This window comes from Neomonachus schauinslandi, chromosome 11, assembly GCF_002201575.2.
Source record: "Neomonachus schauinslandi chromosome 11, ASM220157v2, whole genome shotgun sequence".
NCBI classification, from domain to species: domain Eukaryota; kingdom Metazoa; phylum Chordata; class Mammalia; order Carnivora; family Phocidae; genus Neomonachus; species Neomonachus schauinslandi.
The window spans coordinates 54,653,566-54,678,756 of NC_058413.1; the positions used below are offsets into that span (position 1 = coordinate 54,653,566).

Genomic DNA, 25,191 nt, shown 5'->3' on the forward strand with positions numbered 1-25,191 from the left:
TAATGAATTAGAAAACTCAATATTGTAAAGATGTCAATTCTCTCCAAATTAGTCTATAGGATCAATACAATTCTTTTATCTTTTATTTTTATTTTTTTAGAGAGAGTGAGTGAGTGGGGGAGGGGAAGAGAGGCAGAGGACAAGGGAGAGAGAGAATCTTAAGCAGGCTCCACACCCAGCACAGAGCCCAATCTCACAACCCTGAGATCATAACCTAAGCCAAAATCAAGAGTCGGACACTTAACTGACTGAGCCACACATGTGCCCCTGATCAATGCAGTTCTAATCAAAATCCCAGCAGGATTTTGTATGGAAATTGACAAGCTGATTCTAAAATTTATATACAAATGCAAAGGCTTTATAATAGCTATAGCAATTTTTAAGAACAACAATGCAGCTAAGGAACTTCACTATCAGTTCTCAAAATGTGTTACAAAGCTACAGTAATTTCTTTCTTTTTTTTTTAGAGAGAGAGTGCACGCACACGATCAGGGTGGGGGGAGGGGCAGAGGGAGAGGGAGAGAGAGAATCCCAAGCAGGCTCATGCCCAGCACAGAGCCCCATGGGGGGCTCGATCTCATGACCCTGAGATCATGACCTGAGCCGAAATCAAGAATTGGATGCTCAACCTACTGAACCACTCAAGCACCCCTAAAGCTACAATAATTTAGACACATACAGAACCCACCTTACCATAATACCTCACTTACAACTCAGTGGGGAAAAGGATACAGTCTTTTCAACAAGTGGTATTGAGTCAATTAGATACCCATATAAAAAAGTAAACTTTGACTCTACATCATACACAAAACTTCTAGGTAGATCATAGATCAAAATATAAAAACTAAAATAAGCTTCCAGAAGAAAATATAGGAAAATATCTTCTTGGCTTGAAGCAGACCAAAAATACCTGAACAGGAAATAAAAAGCACTAACCATAAAAAATTGAACTGACCTTTTATTCATCAAAATCAAGAACTTTTATTCATCAAAATTCATCATTAAGAACACAAGAAAGCAAGCTACAGACTGTGAAAAGATTTTTGTAATATACAGATCTACAAAGGACTTGTACCTAGCATATATAAAGAACTCAAGCGAATCAACAAGAAAGGACATATAACTAATTTAAATATAGACAAAAGACTTGAATAGGTACTTCCAAAAGAGGATATCAAAGTGAGCAATAAACATATGGAAGGTACTTAAGATCATTAGTCACTTAAGAAATGCAAATTAAGGGCGCCTGGGTGGCTCAGTTGGTTAAGCGACTGCCTTCGGCTCAGGTCATGATCCTGGAGTCCCTGGATCGAGTCCCGCATTGGGCTCCCTGCTGAGCAGGGAGCCTGCTTCTCCCTCTGACCCTCCCCCCTCTCATGTGCTCTCTGTCTCTCTCATTCTCTCGGTCTCAAATAAATAAATAAAATCTTAAAAAAAAAAAAAAAAGAAATGCAAATTAAAACCAGAATGAGAAACCACTACATACCTACCCTAAACAGGTAGTATCAAAAAGACTGACATTACCAGAGAGAGCCTAAAAGTAACATAGACCAGAAAGGAACACAGACAATATACAGTAACAGTCACCTTACAGGTAATGCAATGGCACTAAATTCATGTAAACGGGCTGAATGTCCCAATCAAAAGACACAGGCTATCAGATTGGATAAAAAAAACAAGACCCATCGATATGCTGTCTGCAAGAGACTCATTTTAGACCCAAAGACACCCCCAGATTGAAAGTGAGGGGGTGGAAAACCATTTACTATGCTAATGGGACACCAAAAGAAAGCTGGAGTGGCAATCCTTATATCAGACAAATTAGATTTTAAACCAAAGACTGTAATAAAAGATGAGGAAGGACACTATATCCTACTTAAAGGGTCTATCCAACAAGAAGATCTAACAATTGTAAATATCTATGCCCCTAACATGGGAGCAGCCAATTATATAACCCAATTAATAACAAAAGCAAAGAAACACATCGACAACAATACAATAATAGTGGGGGACTTTAACACCCCCCTCACTGAAATGGACAGATCATCTAAGCAAAAGATCAACAAGGAAATAAAGACTTTAAATGACACACTGGATCAAATGGACTTCACAGATATATTCAGAACATTCCATCCCAAAGCAACAGAATACACATTCTTCTCTAGTGCCCATGGAACATTCTCCAGAATAGATCACATCCTAGGTCACAAATCAGGTCCCAACCAGTACCAAAAGATTGGTATCATTCCCTGCATATATTCAGACAATGCTTTGAAACTAGACCTCAATCACAAGAAAGAAAGAACTCAAATACATGGAGGCTAAAGAGCATCCTACTAAAGAATGAATGGGTCAACCAGGAAATTAAAGAAGAATTTTAAAAATTCATGGAAACAAATGAAAATGAAAACACAACTGTTCAAAATCTTTGGGATCCAGCAAAAGCAGTCCTAAGAGGAAAGTATATAGCAATACAAGCCTTTCTCAAGAAACAAGAAAGGTCTCAAATACACAACCTAACCCTACACCTAAAGGAGCTGGAGAAAGAACAGCAGATAAAGCCTAAACCCAGCAGGAGAAGAGAAATAATAAAGATCAGAGCAGAAATCAATGAAATAGAAACCAAAAGAACAATAAAGCAGATCAATGAAACTAGGAGCTGGTTCTTTGAAAGAATTAACAAGATTGATAAACCCCTGGCCAGACTTATCAAAAAGAAAAGAGAGAGGATCCAAATAAATAAAATCATGAATGAAAGAGGAGAGATCACAACCAACACCAAAGAAATACAAACAATTATAAGAACATATTATGAGCAACTCTATGCCAGCAAATTAGATAATCTGGAAGAAATGGATGCATTCCTAGAGATGCATCAAATACCAAAACTGAACCAGGAAGAAATAGAAAACCTGAACAGACCTATAACCACTAAGGAAATTGAAGCAGTAACCAAAAATCTCCCAACAAACAAAAGCCCAGGGCCAGATGGCTTCCCAGGGGAATTCTACCAAACATTTAAAGAATTAATATCTATTGTTCTGAAACTGTTCCAAAAAGTAGAAATGGAAGGAAAACTTCCAAACTTGTTTTATGAGGCCACCATTACCTTGATCCCAAAACAAGACAAAGACCCCATCAAAAAGGAGAATTACAGACCAATATCCTTGATGAACATGGGTACAAAAATTCTCACCAAAATACTAGCCAATAGGATCCAACAGTACATTAAAAGGATTATTCACCACGACCAAGGGGGATTTATACCTGGGCTGCAAGGTTGGTTCAACATCCACAAATCAATCAATGTGATACAATACATTAATAAAAGAAAGAACAATGGGGCGCCTGGGTGGCTCAGATGGTTAAGCGTCTGCCTTCGGCTCAGGTCATGATCCCAGGGTCCTGGGATCGAGCCCCACATCGGGCTCCTGGCTCAGCGGGGAGCCTGCTTCTCCCTCTCCCTCTGCCTCTCTCCCTGCTCATGCCCTCTCTCTCCCTCTCTGTATCTCTGTCTCAAATGAATAAATAAAATCTTAAAAAAAATAAAAATAAAAATAAAAAAAATAAAAGAAAGAACAAGAACCATATGATCCTCTCAATAGATGCAGAAAAAGCATTTGACAAAGTACAGCATCCTTTCTTGATCAAAACTCTTCAGAGTATAGGGATAGAGGGTACATACCTCAACATCATAAAAGCCATCTATGAAAAACCCACAGCGAGTATCATTCTCAATGGGGAAAAACTGAGAGCTTTCCCCCTAAGGTCAAGAACACGACAGGGATGTCCACTATCACCACTGCTATTCAACATAGTATTAGAAGTCCTAGCCACAGCAATCAGACAACAAAAAGAAATAAAAGGCATACAAATCGGCAAAGAAGAAGTCAAACTCTCACTCTTTGCAGATGATATGATACTTTATGGGGAAAACCCAAAAGACTCCACCCCAAAACTGCTAGGACTCATACAGGAATTCAAGCTCTATTACAAAGCTGTAATCACCAAGACAGTATGGTACTGGCACAAAAACAGACACATAGATCAATGGAACAGAATAGAGAGCCCTGAAATGGACCCTCAACTCTATGGTCAACTAATCTTCGACAAAGCAGGAAAGAATGTCCAGTGGAAAAAAGACAGTCTCTTCAACAAATGGTGTTGGGAAAATTGGACAGCCACATGCACAAGAATGAAACTGGACCATTTCCTTACCCCACACACAAAAATAGACTCAAAATGGTTGAAAGACCTAAATGTGAGCCAGGAGTCTGTCAAAATGCTAAAGGAGAACACAGGCAGCAACCTCTTCCACCTCAGCCGCAGCAACTTCTTCCTAGAAATATCACCAAAGGCAAGGGAAGCAAGGGCAAAAATGAACTATTGGGACTTCATCAAGATAAAAAGCTTTTGCACAGCAAAAGAAACAGTCAACAAAACCAAAAGACAACCGACAGAATGGGAGAAGATATTTGCAAATGACATATCAGATAAAGGACTAGTATTTAAAATGTATAAAGAACTTATCAAACTCAACACCCAAAGAACAAATGATCCAATCAAGAAATGGGCAGAAGACATGAACAGACATTTTTCTAAAGAAGACATCCAAATGGTCAACAGACACATGAAAAAGTGCTCAACATCGCTCGGCATCAGGGAAATCCAAATCAAAACCTCAATGAGATACCACCTCACACCAGTCAGAATGGCTAAAATTAACAAGTCAGGAAATGACAGATGTTGGCGAGGATGCGGAGAAAGGGGAACCTACACTGTTGGTGGGAATGCAAGCTGGTGCAGCCACTCTAGAAAACAGTATGGAGGTTCCTCAAAAAGTTGAAAATAGAGCTACCATACGATTCAGCAATTGCACTACTGGGTATTTACCCCAAAGATACAAATGTAGGGATCCGAAGGATACGTGTACCCCAATGTTTATAGCAGCAATGTCCACAATAGCCTAACTATGGAAAGAGCCAAGATGTCCATCGACAGATGAATGGATAAAGAGGATGGAAAGAACCTGAATAAACAAACTGAGAGTTCTAGAGGGGAGGCAGGTGGGGGGATGGGTTAGCCTTGTGATGGGTGTGTGTGTGTGTGTATATATATATATATATATATACACACATACACACACACATGCACACACACACAATGGAATATTATGCAGCCATCAAAAGGAATGAAATCTTGCCATTTCCAGTGACGTGGATGGAACTGGAGGGTATTATGCTGAGCGAAATAAGTCAATCAGAGAAAGACATGTATCATATGATCTCACTGTATGAGGAATTCTTAATCTCAGGAAAGAAACTGAGGGTTGCTGGAGTGGTGGGGGGTGGGAGGGATGGGGTGGCTGGTTGATGACACTGGGGAGGGTATGTGCTATGGTGAGTGCTGTGAATTGTGTAAGACTGTTGAATCACAGACCTGTACCTCTGAAACAAATAATACATTATATGTTAAAAAAAAAAAAAAAGAAGATAGCAGGAAGGGAAGAATGAAGGGGGGGAAGTCAGAGGGGGAGACGAACCATGAGAGACTATGGACTCTGAGAAACAAACTGAGGGTTTCTAGAGGGGAGGGGGGTGGGGGGATGGGTTAGCCTCGTGATGGGTATTAAAGAGGGCACGTTCTGCAAGGAGCACTAGGTGTTATACGCAAACAATGAATCATGGAACACTACATCAAAAACTAATGATGTATGGTGATTAACATAACATAATAATAATAAAAAAAAGACTGACATTACCAAGTGTTTATGAGGATATGGAACAACTGGAAATGAAATCTCTTACATTAATATGGGGATCAAAACTGTACAACTGCACTGGAAAAATACTTGGCAGTTTTTACTAATGTTAAACCTACTTTTATACTCTAAGACACAACAATTCCATTCCTGGGTATATACCCAATAGAAACGAGTGCTTAAGTCCACCAAAAGAGGTAAAAGAATATTCATAGTAGCTTTATCCATAATAGCCTCAAACTAAAAACAACCAAAATGTCTATCAACAGTAAGAAGGATAAATAACTTGGAAAATACATAAGAGAAATGAAAAATAGTGAACTACCAATATATGCAACAACATGAATGAATCGGACAGACATAATATTGAGTGAAATAAATCTGACAAAAAAGAGCACATGCTATATAGTTCAGTATTCATAAATTTCAAATCAGGCAAAACCTATAGCTGGTGATAGAAGTCAGAGTGGTGATTATTCTTGGAGGAGGTACTAATCAGGAGGATACCACATGGGATGCTGGAAATGTTCTATATTATAATATGGGTAGTGGTTAGAAGGATGTATGTATGTATGTAACAATTCAAGCTGTACACAATATTTCTATATTTTTACTTTATGTTGGTTATTTCTCAATTTAAAATAAATATTAAGAAAACAATGATAACTAGATCAGTAAAGCAGAATATATAATCCAGAAATATACTCATGTAAGAGATTTTGGTTTATAATAAAGGTGACATTCCTTTCCTTTTCTGCCTCTAAAGTTGCCATTTGGATACAGTTCTTGGCACCATGGTAGTCATCTTGAGACCTCAATGGGAACCAGCCTGCAAGGACAAGCAAGCAGGCCAAGGATGGCAGAAAAGAGGATGGAAAGAACCTGACTCCCTTGAGAATATCAATGCACCCCAGAATTAGCCATCTCTGGAAAGTCTTACTTCTGAGTTTCTTGTTATTTGAGATTTTTAAAAATCTACTTTTAATTGGATTTTAAAAGTATCTTAACAGAGAATCAGTTAGGAAGTCACTGAAATAATTCATGGGAGACTTCCACCTTTCCAGGCCGAGCAGCTTCAGCGCAGCAGCTCCTCAGGGAGCTACAGACCTTCAGAATAAGCTCTCAGAAGCTTATTCCCACCATGGGGCTTGAGTCTCTGGAACAAGGGGCATCACTCACCTGTCCGGTCAACATCCTTTTTCATGGGCAGTACAGTATAATCTGGTTGCTCGTCTGAGACCTCAAACATCCACGGCTTGGGCTGTCTCATGGAATGGGGCTCTTTCTGGGGACTCCCCCTGCCTCCAACCCAGTCCCCTGACCCGTCTCGGTGCTGAAACTGCTGTAGGTATGGGATCCGGAAAATCCTGTTTTGGTCCAGGCTTAACTTCTTCAGTCTTCAATTAAGGAAAGGGAATACAGAATCACAGCAATAATGATACCTCTGCGGCATTTACCAAACAACTTTAAGGGAAAAAACATGGATTCACACTTGGACACTTACTCTTCTGGTGTGACCTTTAGCCAGTGACTTACCCTCTCTGGGCCTCAATATCCCTATCTCTAAAATGGGGATAATATTCATTAACCTTTCAAGGTTCCTATGAAGATTAATAAGACAATGTAAACGGCCCACCACAAAGTAGTATTCAGTAAATGGTAGCTGAATCCAAAGTAAATTTTCCAGGGATCTAAAGCTTAACCATTTAAATGCCAGCATTTTCATTACTTTAATCAAATAGGTAGAATTCAGCAGTTAACCTTATCTTTCTGATTCCATTTTTTTTTTTTTTTCTGTCCCCTCTATCAGGGGTCAGGAGCCTATCTCTGGTAATATCTCCTTTTACCCTCCTTTCTCTTTGCCACTTCTAATCCAGTCACTTGATCAGAAATGTCCTACTGATGCCCCACTTTTATGGCTGAGCTAAAGCTCAGAGGGGAGAAGTTAATCACCCATGGCCACACAGCAGAGATAAGTGGTGGAGCTGGGATTTAAACCCCGGCCTTCTGGATTCCAGAGCAACACTAGGGTGTGGGCCAGGCTGGGGGTGGTAGGGGGCCCTGCAGAGAGATGGTGGCTTTACCTTCTGAGCCCAGCCAGGCTGGCAAAGCAATTGGGGCTGGAGAGCTTGTTGTCATCCAGCATCAGTGTCTCCAGCGCTGGGAACCTCAGGATGTACCTCCTGCTTGTCAGTGACGTCACAGATGCTTCCCTGCGAGTGCAAGGATCCTGGGTAATGAGCAAGGGCAGGGGACAAACTCCACCATCCCCAGGAAGTAGGAATGGGGATAGGAATAGAGATGGAGGACAGGGAATCAATCAAGAGGCATAACCAGCTTGGGAACTTCTCTAGTGCCCCTGAGACGTCCCTGCAGAGAGGGACCAGAAGGTCCCTCCCCAACTGATCCCTTCCCCGAATCCCACTCATACATCAGTCTTCTGTATGGAGAAAGGCTGCACACATTCACAGATGGACTCAGTGAGACTGGGTTGGGGCAGGATGGGGGGCACTAGTAATGCTCATGGAAAATACCAGAATGAATGAGGCATGACCAAGTTGAGGGAAAACATTCTGCAGAAAGAATACTGCACAATTTTGGTTCAGGTCAGACTCCTGGGTATGCTGCATTACCCCAAGGAATGGTAACCATAGGAGCATCAGGAGACAGAGCCCTTGGCAGGGACCACAGCCTTGATTCACGTAGGGTAAGGTAGGCTGGCCACAGTGAGATTCTCCTCTAAAGAGACTTAATAAAATGCACACATCAGTAAGGAGTTGAGAATTCTCTTTTAAAACTCAAACTCTCTGGGGAGTCCCAGAAACACCTGAGAGTGGAATTTAATGGGCTGAGATCCTGAATCACACAGGTGGAGCAGGAAGTGGTGGCATTTTAGGTACTACCATTAACGTGGCCTCATTTATGTGCCCAGGTGGATGAGACCTAGGTAATTCTTTATTTTTTTCAACCTTTTTTTTTTTTTTTTTAAGATTTTGTGTTTTAAGTAATCTCTACACCCAACACGGGGCTCGAACCTACAACCCCAAGATCAAGAGTCATATGCTCTACCAGTTGAGCCAGTCAGGCGCCCCTAGGTAATTCTTTTTAAGTACACAAAGGCAGATGACTCAAATCATGTTTTCATTCCTCCCTCCAACTCTCTCCCCTCCATACACCCAAATAAACACTCAACACACTCAACCGAGAAGGAAAGAAGAAGCCTTTAGTTCATGGTATTTGAAGGTCACAGATGATTCTTTTCCTCTCCTGAAAGGACCAACTTTCATGCACTAAATTTTTAATTTCTACCTGAGAGCAATTACAGGAGGGTGCACAGCAGCTCTGCTGATTTATAATTAATTGACCAATCTTTTTACTCCAGTCAGATATGAAAGAGCTAAAAAATAAGCCTTCAAAAAATTTCTCTTATACCCGATAATGGAGAAGCTGGCTCTGTCCTGTCTCTTGTGACAAGTTACAGTGGTTTGCCTTTTAAAAGTTTCACCCTAATTATAACATATAAAAAACTTCATTTTGTCTCTAAAACTGATGTCTTAAAATAGGGGGGCAGTCAATAGGTGGGTAAGGAGGACAAGATGCAAGGCTTCAGAGGAAAGCATCAGGCTCTCCCACTGGGTCCTTCCCAGGGCAGTTTTGGGAGAAGAGCTCTTTGAAGCGGCAGGAGTCTATTAGTATGGAGAGGCTGAGGTTTCCAGGTGTTCAGAGTGGTGCTATTTTTATCATACCTTCTCTTGGCAAAAGGAATTAATACCATTTAAAAATGACGGATTTGACTAATTTGTTTAGAAGCTAAGAGTATGCCCCAGTGACTGGATTCAGGAATGGGAACTGGTGTGCCATATTAGAAGAAGCTTGGGGGGCGCCTGGGTGGCTCAGATGGTTGGGCGTCTGCCTTCGGCTCAGGTCATGATCTCGGGGTCCTGGGATCGAGTCCCGCATCGGGCTCCCTGCTCCGCGGGAAGCCTGCTTCTCCCTCTGCCTCTCTCTCTGTCTCTAATGAATAAATAAATAAAATCTTTAAAAAAAAAAAGAAGCTTGGGAATGCGGGTCAGCAGCCCTGGGCTCTGGTTCTGGTGCTGCTGCTGCTTGGCTTGCTGGGTGACTTCTAGCTGGTGTTGAGCATCTCTGGTCCTGGTCAGTTCCTCTATCTACACGATGAAAGAGGATTTCTTTTTTACATTGTAAGACTTTGCATGAGGCTAAAAATATTGCTGACCAGGCTAGACAAAGAGCTGCAGTAAAACAGATGAAATTTAGCAAGCTCTAATGTCCATGAAAATGTTAGGTCAGCTTCTGTGATAAGATATAGAAAACCCACCACGTAAAATAGAATGAGGGAGACGGACGTAGCTTCCCAACTCACTTGTGTAAAAGAAGATTTATGATGTGGCTGCTAAAAAAGCTGGTGCTCCTTTAGGTGACATTTTGAGGAAAACAGTGGTTAGAAAAAAGAAGGTAACCATCCCCCTCTGCTCTGTGCAGGTCAAGCCTGAGAGGGGGGACCTGTGCCGTCCAAGGGAGACAGGGAATAGGCCTCATGGGAGACCCAAAGTCTCAGATGCCGATCCAAACAATAGGGCAGGCTGATGATGGAGTAGGTCAGATATGATCCCCCTAACTCACCCAGACATAATCATGTGATCTATCCAGAAATGGAGACACAAATAGTTCAGAATAGATGAGGTATGTGGTGAAATGGAAAAAAGTGAAGAGAAAAGAGGATGCAGAAGCAGGCAGAGTCAGGTCATGAAAAGCCCTGTGATCAATGTTAATGGTGTTTATCTTTAGGACGCCGGGAAGCTGCTGAAGGACTTTAAGCAGGGCAGTGATAGAATCAGAGGTGCCTTTTAGAAACATCCCTCTGGCTGATGGTAAAGATGATAAAGAGAAAGAAAAATGTGACAGGTCCTTAGCTGTATCCCAAGTAGCAGGGGCTGTGTTGATGTGCTACAGCCAGACTAAACAGGAGGGAACAGAAAGGGCCAAGTTTGAGAAACATTTAGGAAGCACAATTCATAGCCTCTGGTGACTGAATGGATGTACAGGGTGAGGGAGGGAAGAATACAGGCTGATGCCCACATTTCTCACTTGGACAACTGCACAGTTGATGGAGAGTAGCTCCCGTCACTGAGGCCAGGGACACAGGAGGAAGAGATCTCGGCATCGGCATGTGTGTGATGACTTTGGTATGATTAGGTAAAATATATGGGCTCATAGTTTAGAAGATGGATGTGAAGTAGAGATATAAAGAAGACTTCGGAAAGGATGAAACCATGAAGAAAGATTATAAAAATTAAGAAAAACAGTGGGTTGAGAGTGGACAACTGAGGACTATCAACATTGAAGAGGCTGCAGAAGAAGAGGAATCCACAGAGCATTTTGAGTGTGGACACACAAGTGGGAAGAGAATAATAGTAATACTTGTTTGGAGCCTCACAGCTTTCAAAGCACAATTATTTCAATTGATACTCTGATGTAAGTAGGAGTACATTTATTCTCCCCATCTTATATATAAGGACATAGAAATACCTAGTGGTGGAGCCTTGCCCTACTTTATGCAACAAGGCTTCCCACTGAAAACAACTAAAATGATGAATAAAACCTAAAAAGAAAAAAGATTCATTTAAAAACATGTAAGAGATGTGAAGACAGTAAAGCAGTAGTATGCCAAAATCTAAAAATCCAGAGACAGAAACCAAGCATAAGAAGCCACATTTGCCTTTCAGACACTTGCTGATCTTGTTGAAACAGCATGTAATTGGAGACCCCCTACACGAATGTAAGATCCTAAAGAGATATACACTCAGGAGAGCGAGAACTAGCACTAAACCCATGCTCCTCATCCCACAGCTAGGGGAAAACTACCTTGGAATGAAAAGAAGGAAAGGGGGAGGGGCAGACTGGTCCTCTTGCAAAATTGTAGCCCAAATTTGTATCATCTGCGTGGCTCAGAGAATATCCAGCTAGTTTAGTTTAGTTTAAAATGGTTCCATACTGAGTGCCCCTAGGCACCTGGCCAAAATAAATGGAAAGGTTTATGGTATTGCAGACTAAATAATGTGGGCCAACTCTCCCTTGAGTATATGCTAGAAAATCCAGACAAAATATATATATTAAAAACAATTTTCTTTAAGGCATCTGGGAACTAACAAGCTGTGAGAAATTAGGGAGCTAAGATTTGGAAAAAGAAGGAAATCAAAGGGGATCTTGCAACATTTGGGTGTCTTTTCCCCTAGGGCTACCTGCTAACTCCAGAAGTGGCAGAGAGGCTGAGATGCTGAGCAAAGATTCTGACAACCTTGCTAGTCTAGGGGCCAAGAGTCCAGGGTGCACCAGAGAAGGGGATTCCTGATAAACTTGCTTTAAGTTAGGGCAATGAAGGACTAAATCCTAGGGGGAGGTGTGACCTAGAAACAGTGTGGTCCTTGCAGAGACTGAAGACTAGCTTCAAATAATTATGTGTGAACCCAACAATCAAAAAAAAAAAAAAAAATCTAGAACTGGTGGGAATAAAAATGATTTGAGTTGCCCAAAGGGAGAGTCACAGCCTCTCACTCAGTTTCCTATTTACATTTAAATTAAAAACAATTAAACTTAAATAAAAGTAAAAATTCAGTTCTTCAGTCACACTGATCATATTTCAAGTGCTTAATATGACTGATGGCTACCATATTGGACAATGCAGATATAAAACATTGCCAACATTGCAGAAAATTCTATCAGTCCTAAACCAGGCCTTTCAAGGATTACTAGACAATATCTGCAAATCGGTGCTAATGTCTGGGGATATGAAAGGTATGGTGGTCTATCACTGAAAGTAGGGGATTATGGAAGAATGGAAATTTAGCCTGTGAATGAACCCAGTGAAGTCATCAACCTACTTTGTGGTTACCTCCCCAGTTCCTGAATGTATAATTAGAATAGACATATTAAGCAACTGACAGAAGAACCACCTTTGTTTACTAACCAACAAAGTGAGGGCTATTATAGAAGGAAGGGACAAATTGAAGCCCCAGGAAATCTGCTTCTAGAACAGTAAGCCTACAGTTATTCTGCATCCCTGAGGTAACGACAGAGACTACTGCCATCACTAAAGATAAGAAAGGTAAAAGGATATTGAGTCTTATGATATTCCTGCTTAACTTGTTTATTTGGCTTGTGTAGAAGACAGATCATGAAGAATGACTACAGATTACTGCAGACTCAATCAAGTGGTGACTCCAATTTCAGCTGCTGCCCCACATGTGGACTCTTCTTACTACAGGACATTAACACAGCCCCTGGCACTTGGGATACAGCTAAGGACTCATCAAATGTTTCTTTCTCTTTATCGATGAACAAGAACTGTCAGGAGCAGTCTGCTTTTGCCTGACAGGGACAACAGTACATCTTTGCCCTCTTCTCTCAGGGCCACATCAACTCTTTCAGCCTATCATAATCTATTACACATCTATTGCCAATCTGTTTTGGTATTCCACAGAACCTGATGTTGATTGGACCTGATGGGCAGGAAGTTGCAAATACTCTAGATGATTTAGTAAGATGCATGTGTTTCAAAGAATGGAGGGAAACCCCACAAAAATTCAAGGAACTACCACCTTATTAATTTTCTTGATGTCCAGGTATCTGGGAGCACCTCCAATGTGAAAGACATAGTCCTTTACCTTGCACCACCTCTTACTTAAGAAAAAGGCACAAAGCTTTGTTGGCCTTTTTGGATTTGGGAAGTGATGCATAAAACATTTCTGCTGTTCTGATCTATTTACTGAGTATCCCATGAGGATGCCAGCTTTGTGTGGGGCCCAGAGCAAGACAAGGTTTTGCAACAGGTCCAACTGCAGTGCAAGTTGCTCTCTGGACATTATGTCATTGGTCAATGGCATTGGGCAATATGACTCAGCAGGTCCAACCGTGCTCTAAATGTCTAAGGCAAATAGGTGTGCTGTATAGTACAGGGTTACCATACATCCTGGTTTTCAAGGACTTTCTGGGTTTTCACCTGTTACCCCAAAATAATTAATAGTGTTCCTTTTCCCTCTCAAGTTTGTCCTGGTTAGATGGATAGGTTACATGGTCTCTCTATGAATAGAGCCTTTTATAGGCCCCAATTGCAGAATTATTTTTTAAGTTTTTTTTTTAATACCCCACGTGGGGCTTGAACTCATGACCCCAAGATCTAGAGTCAAACATTCGTCCAACTGAGCCAGCCAGACGCCCCTGCAGAATAATTTTTGAGCAAAGTTATGCCCTATTCTTTTTTTATTTGAGAGAGAGAACATGAGCAGGGGGAGGAGCAGAGGGAGAGGGAGAGGGACAAGCAGACTCCCTGCCGAGTGGGGAGCCCAACACAGGCCTTCATCCCAGGACCCCGAGATCATGATCTGGGCTGAAGGCAGACACTTAACCAACTGAGTCACCCAGGCACCCCAAAGTTATGTCCTATTCTGTGGATAACTATTTTCCTTTTGAAAAATAGTTTCTGGCTTACTATCCTATGTTGGTGAAGACTGAACAGCTAATCACAGGAACATGAAGTGACCATGTGACCTGAGCGGCTCATCATGAACTGAAGGTGCAGCAGAATTCCCTCATCAAGTGAAAGCAGTATGTGAGATCCAGCTCAAGCAAGTCTGGGAAAATTGTGTGAATGAATATGGCTCAGATTCCTATGATGCCTACTCCTGCTGTACTGTTACCTCTCCATCAATGCACAACTAAGGTTCTATGAGCAGCTGATGTAGGAGAAAACCCCCTGGGTTTACGAATGATTGTGCATGATACGCTGACACTAAAGATAGACTATTACAGTATTACTTTATAGGGGGTGACTCTGAAAGACAAGGGAAGAGAAATCCTCCCAATCGGTAAAACTTCGAGCAATATATCTGACTGTCTATTTGTTTGGTTTATGCTGATTCATGGGCAGTGGTGATGGTTTAGCTGAATAGTCCAAGCTTGGAAAAAAAAATAATGTAAAACTGCTGACAGGGAAGTCTAAGGGGAAATTATGTGATTGAACCTCTCAGAATGGATAAAGAGTATGAGGATTATTTGCATCCCATGTGAATGCTTCCCAAAGGCTATCCACTTTAGAGGTGGACAAGATGACCCATTCCATGAAGTCAGTTGGCCTCTCTCCTCGGATACCCTAGTGCTTGCAAAATGGCCTTAGCACAAGCATGGAGGCTACACACATCCCCTGACTAAAGCAGATCTGGCTACCACCCCTGCTGAGTACCCAAACTGCCAATAGCAGAGGCCAATGTTGAGCCCCTAACATGGCACCATTTCTGAAAGAATTAGCCATCCATCTAGTTAATGGGAGGATGACTATAGTGAGCACCTTCCTTCATAAGAGGAGCAGTGGTTTTTTTGTTGTTTTTTTTTTTGCTTACCAGAATAAACACGTATTTTGGATATGGATTTACATTCCCTGATATTCTGCAGCATCACCATCTGGGGACTTATAGAATGTCTTATTCTTTATCCTAGTAACTCACATAACATTGCTGCGAACCATGGAACACATTTGATAGCAAGTAAGTGTGATAATGAGCCCATAAACATGGAATTCACTTTTTTTTTTTTACCATGTACCCCATCATGTAGAAGTAGCTGATCTAACAGAAAGATAAAGTTGTTTTTTAACAACTTATTTATTACACCAGTTAGGAGACTACCCCCTGTGAAGTTGGGGCTCTGACTACTTATAGGATAAGGTTTCACATAAACCAGCAACCAATACTGATGCTGTTTTTCTCATAACCAGAACACAGGATCTAGGAATTAATGGAAAGAAATGAGAATAGATCCTCTTATAATCATCCACTTGCAGAATTTTTGCCTCCATTCCTTCAAGTAGAGATCTTAGTTGCCTAGGGAGGAATACTTTTACAGGGGACACAAAGAATAGTTTCTCTTAACTAGAAGTTGAGATTGCTACTGGCCACTTGGGTTCCTCAATCCACTAAACCAATAGGCAGAAAAAGAGGAGCTTACTATATTGGTTGATTGATACTGATTATCAAAAGTAGATATGATTGCTGTTACACCTTGAGGACAAAAAGAAATATGACTGGAATCCAGGGAATTATAAGGTGTTCCTCTTAGAAGTGTCATGTCCATTAGTCAAAGTTAATGGAATTTTTGCAAGATGAAAAGAGTTCTGAAGATGGATGGTGGTGACGGTAGGACAATAATGTGAAGGTACTCTTGTGAATGCCACTGTACATTTAAAAACGGTTAAGATAAGGGGCGCCTGGCTGGTTCAGTCAGTAGAACACCTGACTCTTGATCTTAGGGTCATGAGTTTGAGCCCCATGTTGGGTATAGAGATTATTTTTTTAAAAAATTTTTAAATGGTTAAGATTGTAAATTTTATGTTACGTGTATGATACCACAATTTTAAAAAGCATTAATAGAAGACTACCACAACCCAATAAAAAAGCATTCATAACTCTGATCCTTTAGGAAAGACCATTTAGGATATCACGCCAGTTAAAGAGACCAGTCAAGGTGCTAGATAAGAGAGAAGGAAACATTAAGTAGGTGATGGAGGAAGGATTCATAAATATGTACTATGGCCTCCTGACCAGTGAAGAAAAGATTACTGTAGGGGCGCCTGGGTGGCTCAGGTTGTTAAGCGACTGCCTTAGGCCCAGGTCATGATCCTGGAGTTCCCGGATCGAGTCCCGCGTCAGGCTCCCTGCTCAGCGGGGAGTCTGCTTCTCCCTCGGACCTCCCCCCTCTCATGTGCTCTCTCTCTCATTCTCTCTCTCTCAAATAAATAAAATCTTAAAAGAAAAAAAAAAGAAAAGATTATTGTAGCAAATACGCATATTTTCTTCCCTGCTTATTGTGTGTGTGTAAACTGCTAGTGGTGAATGACTTTGCAACTTAGTTTTTAGGTTATAAAATATCCACTTGGCACTGTGACTGCTTCAGAAGAGAAAATATCATCCAGAAATGGATACAGTGACCCAACAGACGGTGTCTCATCCCTTTATAGAAGAGGGTGAAAGTCTCATCCCTTTATGGAAGAGGGTGAAAGTATCTTCGTGGGAGAGGAAAAGTTCCTTCATGTAAGATGAAAGCATATTGTGGTTGCTAGTGTTGTAAGGAAATTAAATATGGAGAGAAAGAGGAGAGTAGATGCTGGGTTTCCAAGGGTTGGGTGGCACCACTCATCTGCCTATTTGCTCTTGAACTTTATTCCTTTCCTCTGTGTTCTGCTAGGTATTATTAGGGGCCACCCTAAGCTACACTTCCTAGACCACCTTTCCATTTGGCTTCCAGTGAGATACTGCCAAGGGAGGGACTGGGGAGACTGGAAGGCCAGAAGAGGGGAGAAGCAACTCTCTCCTTTGTTTCTGACAGCTTTTTGCTGGAGGCACCAGTGCAGCACCAGCGTCCGTGCTGGTGGAGGTTCCAGCCCTGATTGAGGCAGCACATCTGCAGCAGATCTGCTGTAGAACTACAGCAACAACCTCTCTAAAAGCCCAGCAGCAGGGACAGGCTTGTGGGCCCCAGTCCAGGAGTGTGGGGGCATCTGATCTCTGGGTATCAACCTTCTTCCTTCTTGCTCTTCCAGCCCTTCCACCGCCTACGTAACCAATTCCCTCTATTTATTGTTGCTAATATTTAGGTGGAATAAAGGTACTCTGATTGTTTTCAAGAGCCCTTATCTTTTAGAGGTATACACTGCATTATTTACAGATGAAACTACATGAATCTGCTGTATTCATTTATGGCTGGATATGTCTGAGATTTTTCTGAAGAATAATTTAAGGTGGGGCACCTGGGCGGCTCAGTTGGTTAAGCGTCGGCCTTCAGCTCAAGTCACGATCCCAGGGTCCTGGGATCGAGCCCCATGTTGGGCTCTCTGCTCAGCGGGGAGCCTGGTCCTCCCTCTCCCTCTGGCATTCACCCTCCTTGTGCTCTCTTGCTCGCTCTGTCAAATAAATAAATAAAAGCTTAAAAAAAAAAAAGAATAAGGTTGGGTGAGGCAGGGTATAGATGAAACAGGATTGGTTGTGACCTCAGAACTGTCAGGCAATAATCGTTAGGTGATGGGTACATGGAAGTTCATTTTGCCATTGACTCTACTTCTATGTGTGTTTGAAATTTTCCATAATAAAATGCCAACTATTATCTCTCCCCATGAAAAACAATTAAATCCCCTCAATTTGCAATACCTGAAGTGGTTTTTATATTCCTGACTAGACCCTGACTAATGTGTGTCTGGTCATAGAGAAAGCCTGACTAAGATGAAGCCAATACCAAGGGAAAAAAAAAGATGTGTGCATGTGCCTGAGAAAGCGAGTGAGAGAAGACAAGACAGAGGTTACACGCATGCTCAAGAAATACACTGAGATGCACGTGGAGCCCTGACAACAGCCTGTGCACCTGTATCCAGCCATATGTGAATCCAGCGTTCACCTTAGGACTTTACATGTACATGAGCCAATAAATTCCCTTTTTTAAAGACTTATTTATTTTAGAGAGAGAGAAAGAGCATGCATGCTAGTGGAGGGAGAGGCAGAGGGAGAGGGAGCGAATCCTCAAGCAGACTCCCCACTGAGTGCAGACCCCAATGTGGGCTTGATCCCATGACCCCAAGAGCATGACCTGAGCCAAAACCAAGAGTTGGATGCTCAACCGACTGAGCCACCCAGGTGCCCCATAAATTCCCTTTTTGGTTGAGCTAGTTTGAGTTGACTTCTGTCACTTGCAAACAAAAGGAGCCTAATGAAATCCCTAATATGATGATCATTACTATTATCTAAACCCCTTGGGTAACTAACCAACCACTATTATCAGTATAAACTCCATCACATCTGCCATCATCACAACAAACATCATCACCATGACTTTCGCCTTCACCATCTCTAAATCAACTAACATCCATTGAATACCTACATGCAAAAGCACTGGATCCTCATCCAGGTGCTTCAGATCAAAGATGACTAAGACAGAGCCTCTGCCATCATAGTGCTCACAATCCTTTTGGGAGACTATATGTATATCATCAATTTATCTATTATTTACATATATGTACATATTTGTGAGACATAAGTCACAACAGAATATATAAACTTCTAAAGTAAGAGGGAAAACATTAAATTCAACAGATGCTTAGAGAAGGGAGGAAGAAGTATGGTCTAAAGCAGTCAGGGAAGGCTTCTGATAGGGAAAGAAGGAGGGTCTGAGCAGGCCCTTGGAATACATGCAGAATCCACATACGAAGAGAATGTAATGGTCATAAGCGTGGTCTTTGTTTTTTTTTTGTTTTTTTTTTTAAAGACTTTATTTATTTGACAGAGAGAGACACAGCGAGAAAGGGAACATAAGCAGGGGGAGTGGGAGAGGGAGAAGCAGGCTTCCCGCGGAGCAGGGAGCCCGATGCGGGGCTCGATCCCAGGACCCCAGGATCATGACCTGATCCGAAGGCAGACGCTTAACGACTGAGCCACCCAGGCGCCCCCATAAGCATGGTCTTTGGAGTCGGATGGACCTCATTAAATTCTGGCTCAGTCACTTATCAGCAGTTATTTAACATATCCGTGCCTCATTTTCTCATCTGTAAAACACGGATAATAACAGGCACCTACGGGACGCCTGGGTGGCTCAGTCGGTTAAGCGTCTGCCTTCGGCTCAGGTCATGATCCCAGGGTCCTGGGATCGAGTCCCGCATCGGGCTCCCTGCTCCGTGGGGAGCCTGCTTCTCCCTCTGCCTCTGCCTCTCTCTCTCTCTCTCTCATGAATAAATAAATAAAATCTTTAAAAAAAAAAACAAAAAAAACCCCCACAAAAACAGGCACCTACTTCATAGGGCTGTTTTGAGGATTAAATGACTTAATATGTATAACGTGCTGAGAACAGTGTCTGGCACATAGTAAGCACTATGTATATGGCATTAGCATTATTATACATTCTGGTCAGAAGGCATAGCCTGAACCAAGGTGCAGAATGGGAACATACAAAGCTTAGTAGGTTTGTGAAGGGGAAGAGTCTGGCACGAGCAATATCCACAATTTACCAATGACCAATCAGAGACAGGGAAAGTGACTTTCTAGATACCTGAGTGTCTCCTAACAGCATAGAAGAGTGTGAAGACACCCATCTGAGGCCTAATCATTCTTTGGGGCCCCGCTCCCATGACTGCCTTTCCTAGGAGCTTCAGTAGGCAGCATTTTCCCAGCTTTGAGCACTCATAGGCTGTCATTATAGCACTTCTGAGCTGCTCTGGGCTAATTCCTTGCATACTTGCACCCAAAGGTTCATGAGGGAACACACGGGATGGATCCTAGGATGTAGAACTTACTGTTCTGTGACAGCCAAATTGGGTGGCAGGGAGGTGAGCCCATTGCCTGTGAGGAGTAGGACACGGAGGTGTGGCAGAATCCCCAGATCACAAATGGCCTCTGCAGTCAGGCTGTTGAAGGAAAGGTCCAGGAACTATGTACAAAGATAAAAGATGGGAGAACGGAAGCACTATACATGACAATGATGCTCATACATGAGGTGGGAGCTAACTATTTTTTTTAACCTTCTAGGCAACCCCATCTCTCATAAACCTAAAACCTTTTTGACTCTCTCTGGATTAACATTCAAGGCCTACTATAGTCAGTTCCCGGCCTATTTGCTAGCTTTAGCTCCCACTGCAAATCTTGATTTATCCTGTGGAGCTGACCAAAGTGACTCCTTCCCCATTCCCTGCACCACCCCACCTAGAGATCTTTGCTTGAGCTTTTCACTCAACCAGGAGAGCTTTTCCCTCTCCATGTATCTTAATCTAAGCCCCAGAAGGCCAACTCAAAAGTTGCCTCCTTATAAAACTTTTCCTAATTCACCAGCCAGATGGAATCTCTTTCTCCCCTGAATTTGAGTGCTTTATCTAGGGAAACTTCTCATGGTCAACCAGGTATCTGATAGGTAGACACACATCTGAGGAATAGGGATGTTGGTACATGGATGTGCCTAGCATAGTCTTGGTACACAAAGGTAGGCTAGACCATAAACTCCCTGGTCAAGGGCCTTGCTACTGTATCACTATATCCTTGTAACCTAGCATAGGACCTGGTACATAGTAGGTGCATATAAAAAATCAGCTGAAATGAACTGGCTTATGAGGGCAATGACCGAAACTGTCACTACCAACCACTTTCTAACTGGCCACCTAGATTCATGAAATAGTTTACTGGGTCAGGGGCCAGTCAGGAAACTGAATTTCTGTCTGCAAAGACAAAGACAATTGGGATAAATGATATAAAACCCAATCTTTGTTCTTTCTCTTTTGGGCCTCTCTACACACTCACTTTAGCTCTTATGTATAAGTCTGCTTCCTTTCCTCCCCTTCTCTCCACACAGTCATTGAAGCCTATTGAATGGGGGCATTTCAGCATCTTACCCAGCTGGTTGACCACATCAGTGTTACATAGTCAGTCAGACATATAACCAAGTGGCTGTAGGTCACTGCCAGAGGAGACTGCATTTGGTCTGACTCTACTGTAGTAATCAATTGATGGATTCTGTAGATCTGAGTTTAAATACTGTCCAAATGTGTGATTTGGGCAAATTACCTAACCTGAGCTTCTATAAAATAGAAATAATAATGAATTATTATGAGAAATTATGTAACATAGTAAGTGCTTAGTTAATGTTGGCTGTCATCATTATAACCATCTCTTCATTCAGGGATGTATGCTGAAGGCTTACTCTGTATCAGTCTGTCCTCTGTTAACTCACAACCTAGCTGGTCAGCTACTAAGTAGCAATGCTGCTGGGATAGAGGTCTGAACATAGACCAATGGAAGCACAAAGAAAGGAACAGTCAGCTCTACCAGAGGATCCAGCAGGCTTCATGGAGCAGGTGACGCTCGAGCTGTCTTCAGAGACTAGTTGGTATTCACCAAATTGTTAAAGGCAAAAAGAGAGGCAGTGCAGCCAGGAGACAGGAGGTAGCCTACCTTGTTCTAAGAACTGCAAATAGCTTGGGTATGACTAGAGTCCGTGGTATAACAGAGGGTTTGATAAGACTGGGCAGGCCGTGAAAGGTGCCAAGCACCAAAGAAGTGCTGAGTTCATGCTGCCATCAGCAAATTCCAAGTTTTGAGAGTTCACACAAAGGGGTGATTCCACTTGGCAGGGGCAAAGAGAGAAGCCTTCAAGGAGAAGACCTAGAAAGCTGGCTCAGATAGTCGTAGATAAAGATGGGAAAATCCTCTCCCTCATACCCATATGTGGGCAGTCAATAAGACCTATGGATTCTATCTCCTTAATATCTCTCACTCTGTTCCCTCCAACTCATGATTCATGCAGTGGCCATACCTATCATCCACTGGATACTTCAAACTCCTTAGTGAGGCCTCCAAGGCTTCTTACAGTCTCTCTTCTGCTACCTCTCCAGGCTCATCTATCACTACTCTACTGTGTTTCACTTTCCATTCCAACCACACTGAGCTGTTTCATCAGTGTGCTAGCTCGGGAGTTGGTAAACTAACACCTCTCAGCCATTTCCATCCTGCCGCCTGTTTTGTACAGCCTGTGGGCTAAGAATAATTTTTGCACTTTTAAATGGTTGAAAAAAGATCAAATGAAGACTGCTGTGTGAAAATTATGTGAAATTCAAATTTCAGCATCATAAAATTTTATTGGAACACAGCCGTGCTCATTTTTTTATGTAGTATTTATGGCTGCTTTCCTTCTAGAACAGCAGAGTTGACTAGTTATGACCATACAGACCACAAAGCTTAAAATATTCACTTTACAGAAGAAGTTTGCCGACTCTTGTCCTCGCTGATTTGGCTACTTAATGTTGGGGCCAAATTTGCTCTCCACAGAATTAAGAGCAGCTCAAAGAAATGAATAGTCTTAGAATAATAGGTCACAGAACTTCAGAGCTGACCCAGAATTTGAAGAGGGGTATACTTAAGTCCCAGAGAAGGGAAGTGATTTGGCCAAGGAGCTATGTCAAAATAGTGGCAGAACCAAGACAAGAAACAAGGTCTCCTAACTCTCAGGGCAGGGCACCAGCTGAGCCTTTTTCAGACTGGTATGCAGAAAATAAAATCATGGCAAAGTTAAGTTTTTCTAAATTGACTGCTGAAGAATTCTACTCCTTGGGTGGCAGCCTTTCTGGCAAACAAGAACAGAAGATTCCTAACCTACTGCATCTGCTGAGTCATATCAAGTTTTATTATACATCAAAGTATTCATTACTGTGAACTGCAAATTCAGGACTTTTGACAGTTTTATGCTTTTTCTTAGAGAGACCTTGTAAATCACAGAGATAGAAACCAATGATTAGCCAAGAGATTTCCTCTTCTCATTTATATTCAGCATCTTGACTTTGGTCTGCTCTCTTATGTAAATAAATTCCCCTGGGTAAGGCTGGGTCTGCCTGATAAATAATCTTTATCAGAAGCTATCAAACTAAGAAGTAGGGCATCTAAGTCAATCATGATCAATCAGTAGATCCAAGCTAGTCAGCTGTGGGGTCAGAGTCATGTCCCCTCCCCAGGGCCCATGGGTACTTGAAATTGGGATTTGAAATAGTACTGGTGAGGAAGACAAGATGCCTGGCACAATGCATGACAATGCATGACACAAATAACTACTTTTTTAAAAAGTAAAATAACAAAAAAATGGAAGTTCATAAGAAGCTCCCAGGCCTGTAGGTAAAAGAAGTGGCTACCTGCACCTCTAGCATCAGGACTCTGTTTCCCACTGTTTATACTAAAATCTAGTATACAGATTTTTTTTAACATAGCAAAAAATTACACCAGTTATTGTCAATTTATACTCTATTTTATTGGACTTTCAAGAGCTCTGCTTATTGGACAAATCTGAGGACAACTCCTGTTCCAAATCACATAGTAAATCACCCCTATCCTCAATATGACTTGAAACCATGGAGAGAAGTTACCATTACATCTAGGATATCATGTTTTAAGAACAAAAGGACACATAATCCATTTTAGAAGATTGCCATCCCAAGCAGTTAAAGCTTTTTAAAACTTTGGCATACAAAGGCCATCAAGTCTGAAAGATTCATTCTTGTGGAAGAACCCTCTCTCTCTCTGGCAAGACTAAGTTAAGTGAGGCTTTTGTGAAGAGTGGCTGACCCTTGATGCCCTTGATGTTGGCGGATTAAATGATTTAAGTTACCAACTCTTTGGGGTCAACCCCAAGGCTTATGACGCACAGACATTCTGCTGAGATCTGAATCTAAAACATTTGTACTATAAGGCCAACACCTGGGGAAGAGCCCCTTATTCAGTGAATGAGCCTGGCCAGAAGCCCGGCCCCACACCTTGCTCCAACTCTAATCTCCATGCATGCAGTGACTTTCAGGGAGTGACAAAAGCTTTGTTGCTTTGTGAAAAATGGCCCTAAAGTTTTCATGGAAGTTGAAGAGGTGATTAACTTGAAGTATGAGAAGATGCATAGAAAATGCATCACCATAGGAAACTTAATTTAGGAGAAAGCCAAGAATGCAAACAAATTTTTCTGTATTTTTGAATCTGGGGTTTGGAGAACAGCTATGGATGTACAAATGTCAAGAGTGTGCTATAGAACTCATAGGATTCCTGTTTTATTTCACAGTCACCTCTGGGCCTATAGATTAGGCCTTTAGCCTCCCTTACCTGAGCCCACTGGAGCCAATCTGGCTCATTTGGACCATGATGGGTCTCCGGCATCAGTCCATAATGCCTCTAGTTCAGCTGGTCTGATCTGCTGTGCCTTGCACTTAACCTCCAAGGCTCCTCAACCCCCACTGGATCCAGATCTCCCCTCAAACTCTCTTTCCTAAAGTACTCTGTTTAAACTCAATTTTCTACACGGACTCCTTTGGCATGATGTTTGGCATTTATTCTCTAGGACCATGCACAATGGCCATAGGTAGGATACAGTCTCATCTATTTGCCACTGCTGCCATTCACAACCACTACCCTCATCATCACCACCAACCCTACCACCCTTTGCAGAGGACTGCTGTGAAGCAAGAGTCTGGCTGTAACCAGAGAGCTCCTTCCCAACAGTTATAATCAGTAGAGACCTCTATACCCATTCTTTATAGGGAAACAGGTGGGCACCAAAAACTCCCTACCTCCAACTTACTTCCAAGAACTTAAAGTCTCCATATTTCACGTAGACTGTTTTGATTCCATTAAATGCAAGCTCCAGTTCCTTTAAGGTTGGAAATGTATGAAATGCCTCTACAGGAGAGGAGAAAGAGAGAATCAGCTACTTGTGAAGGATGTAAGAGAAAGATGTTAACGGTGGTCATTTACTGGATTCCCACTGGGTTAAGCCAAGCTTATGGTCAGATGCTTTGTACACATGGCCTCTGAATCTCTAACAACCCTGAACAATAGGGATTACTATTCTCATTCTACTGCTGAGGA

General features: G+C 42.0%; 1 protein-coding gene across 7 annotated transcripts in view; it reads right to left on the bottom strand.

Annotated features, from left to right (window-relative positions):
- XRRA1 (X-ray radiation resistance associated 1) overlaps nt 1-25,191 on the bottom strand; it is a 60,638-nt gene that overhangs the window by 19,583 nt on the left and 15,864 nt on the right. For 4 of the 7 annotated variants that reach the window (XM_044919289.1, XM_044919288.1, XM_021704653.1 and 1 more), the window contains exons 1-2: nt 7,846-7,907; nt 6,941-7,158 (exon numbers count right to left, since the gene is read on the bottom strand). In XM_044919289.1, the coding sequence (XP_044775224.1) occupies nt 6,941-7,158; nt 7,846-7,907 (280 nt within the window). Of the gene's footprint in view, nt 1-6,940; nt 7,159-7,845; nt 7,975-20,105; nt 20,240-24,904; nt 25,003-25,191 lie in introns of those variants that run through there. The other 3 variants (XM_044919286.1, XM_021704651.1, XM_021704652.1) reach the window with 1 other exon arrangement.